Source organism: Asparagus officinalis, chromosome 1 (genome assembly GCF_001876935.1).
Source record: "Asparagus officinalis chromosome 1, Aspof.V1, whole genome shotgun sequence".
NCBI classification, from domain to species: domain Eukaryota; kingdom Viridiplantae; phylum Streptophyta; class Magnoliopsida; order Asparagales; family Asparagaceae; genus Asparagus; species Asparagus officinalis.
In genome coordinates this window covers 66,896,466-66,903,077 of record NC_033794.1, presented here as the reverse complement: position 1 = coordinate 66,903,077, position 6,612 = coordinate 66,896,466, and the positions used below count along the sequence as shown (strand labels likewise).

Sequence of the window (6,612 nt, the reverse complement as noted above, 5' to 3'; positions counted from 1 at the left end):
CCTCTATTAGGTCTCTTTAAATGTATAAGGAGAAGGGCGTATGTGCATGTGAGTATGCCTATGGAGGAAAAGGCCCATTTTGGGCATGGTAAAGGTCGATTCTGGGAAGGAAAAGGTCCACAGGTAAACAGCCTTACACCACTTAGGATACGCTGCTTCCATGATTCAAATCCATGCCCTTCATGTTCTTCTCAGAGTAGATGAACAAATTTAATAACCACATACAATGTTTTTTAATCTGTATTCCAGGTTTTTATCAATATCTCAGGTTTGCAAGATTTATCCAGTGCCCAGAAATAATAGATGGAAGAACTGGACATGCATACATTACCTCAAAGTCATAATTTAATCATCTCATGCAAGAAAATTGTGTACCTTGTTATAGTTCCTATGCAATCAACATCAATCCTTCTGAAGAGGACACTGGAAAAGAATGATGGTAGCTTGCAGATTTCCTTCGTGACAGTCTTAAAGTCTGATAACCAACTAAAATAGTTTGTTTTAACATTCAATTAACAAATCCGAAAATAATGAAAAATGCGAACCTTGAACTTGAAGTCCGTCCATATGGCCAAAGAAAATGTGATCAATTCGAGATAAGCATTGCTCTTTCAGGTCATTCGGAGGTGGGCGTCCATTTTGGAAGTAAAACTGCATGAATATCAAGCAACCATCACCAATTAATAGAAAGTAATGGTTTTTTAAACCTTCCTCAGTCCACACCCGGCAAGAAACATTTTATTGGCTAGAAGAAGTTTTAATGAGGTAATAGTAATACCTGAGGTATAACTTCTATCAAAGGCTCACTAATAATTTTCAGGGGAGACCCCAGAGATGATGGACCAGCACCTAAACCTCGTTTCATAAAGCGTGGAGACCCAGGAGAGCTTCTCGGGGAAAGTGGAGGTGCACTGCCTGCAGGGAACATGGAGGGTAATGAATTGCTAGCTGTAGAATTTGTAGCATTGGAGCTCCCAGCAATGTTTAAGGGCACGCCTGACTTAGCATCTTCAATCAAAGATTTTACCTACATGTACATGCTAACTGTGAGACATATGACTACTTAGTTGAAGGAGAGAGCTTGGATAAGCACAGAGATAAGGACCCAAGGGACCAAGAGAAGAAGCAAGTTGTCAAGGCACAAATGGTACTTTCTTAATTCTTCACGTTGACAGAAATATTAAATGATCAGCTTTGCCCAAATACACAAGATTTCACCTACATGTACATGCTAACTGTGAGACATATGACTACTTAGTTCGAAGAGTGAGCTTTGATAAGCACAGACATAAGGACCCAAGGGACCCAAGAAGAAGCAAGTTGTCCCGGCACAAATGGTAAGTTCTTAATTCTTCATGTTCACAGAATTATTACATGATCAGCTGTGCCAAAATACACGAGATATGATAGAAACAACCAAAAAAACAATTTGGTTAATAATATCAAGGAACAAGAAAATACAAAGTCATTTTACTTGATTATAGATGATAAATATTATGTTATTGAGATTAAATTGCACAATATGAACGGCATTACTATTTCTTTTCTGAAGATGGCAAGAAATCCAATTTGTTACATCTTTTCTTTAAAACATGGCCAAATTTTTTGAAAGATGATATCATATTGACGATATGGATTTGAAGCCCAAACAAAGAGACGATGACCAACAAGCTGCAAATCGAAAAATTGACGCCGATACTTGTTTAAATCAAAATGTACAAGTTAATCAAGAAGCCGGCATGATCACGAACCTTTCAAGATGATCATTTTGGGATATATTTAAAATTTAAGCTGACTGGCGTATTGGCTTGCATAAAACTTCAGCCTAAGTGATCTATATCAATGAAGGACATATAGGTTCTCGATCGGCTTTTGTACTTGATGCTTGCTGCCTAGTAACAAGTACTACCCATTTGGCTGTGGACCAATGGCCACCAAGTAAACAGTTTGTACCAAGGCAATGACATGTTTGAAAGCATTGCCCATTCTATTGTATTGTGTACGTCACAGGTCTATGGCAAGGAAAACACAACCCAAAACTCATGACTTTACATGGAAATAGCTCCATAAATACTACTGATCCCCATAGCAGTACCTGCAGTACTAGGATGCTGCATCTTGATGTTAACCTAGCAATCAGATCCCAACATTCCTACCAATGTCCAATTAGGAGGAGGCAAAAGCAGAATATGGAGCATCAATTCATACAAGTTTAGGCAAGGAACCAATATTTTTTTAACTACAGATCTCCTAACTAATTGATTGCTACTTTACCACTAAAGTGTGCCCAATTACAATAAACACATGAATTTACTGAATTCATGCTAGAAATCACCTGACTACTGGTCAGCCTCACATCCCAATCAGCAATTGCTACAAATTCGCCAGATAAATCTTAAAATAACCTTTTGAAATTAATGGAGGTTAATGTCCAAAATAAATTCCTTCGGTCCTTAAGAAATTTCTTGAAACTGGAAATAACTTGATAAAATATGGAACTAGGTTCCTGCTCAACTACAATCAATTACAAAATTTTATGGCAAAAAGATTTTTGTGATAATGGTGACTGTATCCTCACTAGTCATTGTGAACTTGAATAGTTTCTGTAATATCAAACCCAGAACAGGAATGACCAACCAGTGCAAGTCATTTGCCAGTATTCTCACATCACGAACTATGCTTGATTACACAGAATCAAAGTACTACAAGTTAGTTTTCTAAAAGGTAATCATAATCACCAAACAGGTCGTATCTTCACAAGGTGAGATATTACAATTTCCACTCAGTTAAATAATACTACATCAGCAAATATACACTTCCATTCATTGTCGGCCTCATCCATGTTCAGAACATCTCATCCATTTTCTACTATGCACCCGGCCAACTATGAAATCATTGCCTTTAAAAGATTAAACTGAATAGAAAAGGCCAATAACAAGTACATATTTAACTAATGACTTGGTTAACCATATTAACCCATGCAAACAAACAGCTCAGATGACGACCCTGTCCTCTGCAGCCAATATGTGACAATCACATCTTAAACTACTAAATTCAGTTACTGCCTCAATAACTTAAACATTCACCTTCGAACTTTAACTTCAGGCCTTAAATAATCCTTTTCAAAAATTCCTCTTTGTTCTTGGTCCACAGTCAACTTTCAAATATAAGGATATCAATTCATGGACCTCCCTAATCTTCCATTTTATCATATGCTTAGACGTTAGTCATCATGGATACGTATATTGTGCTCTAACATGGACCTAGAGTGTGTAAACCCTAATTGTTCAGAATTCAAATATGAGGACACAATTATATATGTAAACTTTGACTAAACATGTATGCAGGTGTGTATGTATGAGCAAATTCTCTCATATTATGCTGCTACGGTTGAATCTCAGCTAAGTGACTACAAAATATGAGTTTATTGATTTTGCGGTTGTGTCTATCCAAAGTTTGAACTAGAAATGGCCAAATAATGGGGTGGTTATAATAACAAGAAGGGAACCAATCAGTAGAGAGGTTGTCTAATCACCTCGATGGTCACGCTTATATTAAATGGGAAACAAATACTGATATTTATATAAGCGCTCATAATTAGAATGGGTATATTCATCTCCCCTGCTCATAATTATTAATGTATTGGCAATAATATTTTCGACGGGCATACCCAATTATAACAACAAAAGTAAAATAACACAAAAAGTTCCTTACCATTAATACCTCAGCACAATAATGCATACCATGTTTGTCATCCTAGAACTCTTTGATAAAATTAAATTGCAAGTGCGCGGGAAAGAGAGAAGAACCAGAAGATGTCGTCGAATTCCACAAAAGAACTATTCTAATAACTGTGACCGAATTTGGTATCCAAAAAGTAATTCAATAGTCTTAAGCTATTTGCTATCTATACAATCAATTTTCTTTGGAGATGTGATGGAAGGTCTGGTCTAGTTGGGATGGATTCCTCCTTAAGGTTGTATGTGCGCTCAAAGTTTGAAGTGTGAAATAAGGACTTAATTTTGAATGCTAATAAAACCCAATAGAATCCCTGGGAAAATAGTAAACTTCAATGGAAGTGTGTCATTCAAGTAGTAATGATCTAATGAAGTAGGAATTCAGAATATAAAGCATGAATTTATTGGAACCCTTTCTTTGCTAGAAAAAAGATTCTTTAGATGTAGGCTTCCCAAATTTAGTAATTAAGAAATAAATTTATTAAACAACCTTCTCCATCTACCATTATACTAGTATACTAACAGCCCTCTTGCACCAGTATCCTTAGCTCATTAACAGCCTTCCAAAAACTACCAAGAAGCTAAGTTCATCATGATTTTCCTTGCTATTTACCAAACATTAAATGTTGGTCCTTGCTAGCAGTTTTATGTGAAGTAGTAAATGGCGATGACTAAAACTTCACATAGAGTGAAATTTACCATTTTCTCTTTCTAATCGAGTCAATTGTCAAATAAGGATGGTGAAAGTCCAGAAGTAGTTTTTTTCCTAAAACAAGGAACGGCTAACAGCTCCATGCATCGACCAATGTGCTAGCCTCGTTACAATTTTCCTTGCTATTGCCCAACACTAAATATTGCATTGAGTGCTAAAAAATCCTTGACCATCACAAACCTTACACTTCCATTAAATTCGATCAAACTGTACTTCCAACCACTTAACCCATCAATATATCAGAACTTTTAACTAGTTCAGCTGCTAATTATTCTTCACGATCAAATATTCAACAGTCTAGCGAGCGAAGGGAATCCAAAACGAAGCAACCTAGAGATTACCAATCGAGCAGTGTCCGGGAGTGAGAGCCACTGAGAATAGAGCTGATCAGCAATCTGTGGATTATCCTTCAGCGCAATCGAAGAGACCTCCTGTAGCTGCAACAGCTCAGGATCAAACGAACCCGCATCCTTGGCTACTTCTACATCCATCCCTACCATTCTCTATCAACCCTAGATCCCCCAAATAACGAAGAAAAACACAGGGATTCCCCCCTATCTCTCAACAAGGTCCTGAGTGGCAGAAACTTCTATTTCCTCCTCCGCCATTGGAGAACCAGCATAGAAGCTTCCATATTCCGCCAAATTTCGCAAGAAAAGCCACAGAAACCCTAGAATATCAAGCTCCGACCGCAATCGACGATGAATCGAACTTTTCAATTTGAAGAATCAAAACGATAACCTCTTTTTTTTTTTTTTTTTTGCAGCCAAAATTCTCGCGAAAACCCACAGGAACCCTAAGCTGTCAGGTTTCAAATCGAATCGGACTCTCCTGATGAGAGATTCAGAGCTCAAAATCCGTCGAATGAATGAGAGGGAGAGAGTCTGGAGTCGAGATCGAAGTTTAGAGAAGAGCTTGGGGATTTGGGATCAGAGAGCCCTCGCCGTTCGTTTTTCGAGGGGAAAAGGGAGAAGGGGCCTTTGAAGCCTCGACGACGCAACACGGAGAGAGAGAGAAAGAGAGGTGGTGCACACGGAAGGAGATCACGTGGTCGGTCACTGATCCTGACCGTTGATTGGCGCTGTACAGATATTGGGTGGTTTGGATTTAAAGGAGCTTAATTTGCTGGCCGCGTGGACGTAACGCCTAAAGTCAAGATGCGCTTGAGGAGGCACTGATCTACCACATGGGCCGAAGCCCACAAATCAGAGCCCGCACACGCCCCAGTCCAGAACTAAATCGATTTTCGTCGTACTTTCTCGCACTGACATGTCTTTTACGTCGAGAACCGTTTTTATCGACCAAAACTACCACTAGTTTATGCACCAGGCGACAAAAGGTTCGTCGTGAATATGTGGCTTCGGCTAAGAGTTGTTGAAGATTATAATTGTAGGCTCTAAATTGTCCCCCCGATGACTGAGGCTCAATGCGCATGATATCTCTTTTTATCGTCTTTAAAGCTGTTCCATGGACGGGAACGCAAGATTGAATGAGAAGAGATGCATACATGTTTCTTTCTTTGTGTCGATAATCAGTCGCGTGTTGGTTGAGAATGTTACCGAGTTATACTCGGGGACAGATTAACTGTGCATTTAAGAAGATGCTCATCTTCGAACCATTGTATATTCTCCAACTTTGCCGATCCAAAAGTACAGCCTACTTTCGTTGCTTCATTAATACAAGCAGTGAAAACAGACCATCAGTTGCGCTTTCTTCCGCCGAATTCGCAAACATCTGCCGTCTGCGAACAGAACAATACCCAGGGCTTCGTCGGCAATAAGAGAAAGTTGAGGGCTAGGATAAAACTTAGGGGATGTGCTTATCGTGAAGCAACATTAAAACATTATTATGCTACAACGACACATCACAGCTTAACATCTTTTATTAAGAGAATGGTTTTCTCATATAAACAGTTGTTCGACTGAAACACTCTCCCCCGCTTACCTGTTACGGACTGACAGCAGTAGTACAGCAAGATATCCCGAGAAAAAAAAACAATATAGGCAGCATATCACCAAGCATGAAATGCCCAAGAATAAGATTAATAATCTTTTTCACTTCCTTCTGTCGGTACTGAGAGAGAGGAGCTCCATGCTTCTGTGAGGGGGCTCGTCGCGAGAGCTTCTGACGGCATTCCGAGAGAGGGAGGATGACCTGGCGGCA

General features: G+C 39.0%; 2 protein-coding genes across 5 annotated transcripts in view; both read right to left on the bottom strand.

Moving 5' to 3' along the window:
* Window positions 1-5,467, bottom strand: part of LOC109825457 (serine/threonine protein phosphatase 2A regulatory subunit B''beta-like) — a 13,284-nt gene extending 7,817 nt beyond the window's left edge. Inside the window, exons 1-4 of one of the 3 annotated variants that reach the window (XM_020392321.1) lie at window positions 4,791-5,467; window positions 779-1,027; window positions 546-651; window positions 376-475 (exon numbers count right to left, since the gene is read on the bottom strand). In XM_020392321.1, the coding sequence (XP_020247910.1) occupies window positions 376-475; window positions 546-651; window positions 779-1,027; window positions 4,791-4,949 (614 nt within the window). In that variant the 5' untranslated portion in view covers window positions 4,950-5,467. The remainder of the gene's footprint in view (window positions 1-375; window positions 476-545; window positions 652-778; window positions 1,028-4,790) is intronic. The other 2 variants (XM_020392313.1, XM_020392329.1) reach the window with 2 other exon arrangements.
* The window catches only part of LOC109825440 (casein kinase 1-like), an 8,533-nt gene continuing 8,221 nt past the window's right edge, over window positions 6,301-6,612 (bottom strand). For both annotated transcript variants that reach the window (XM_020392297.1, XM_020392304.1), the window contains exon 14: window positions 6,301-6,612. This exon is cut by the window's right edge and continues 152 nt beyond it. In XM_020392297.1, the coding sequence (XP_020247886.1) occupies window positions 6,504-6,612 (109 nt within the window). In that variant the 3' untranslated portion in view covers window positions 6,301-6,503.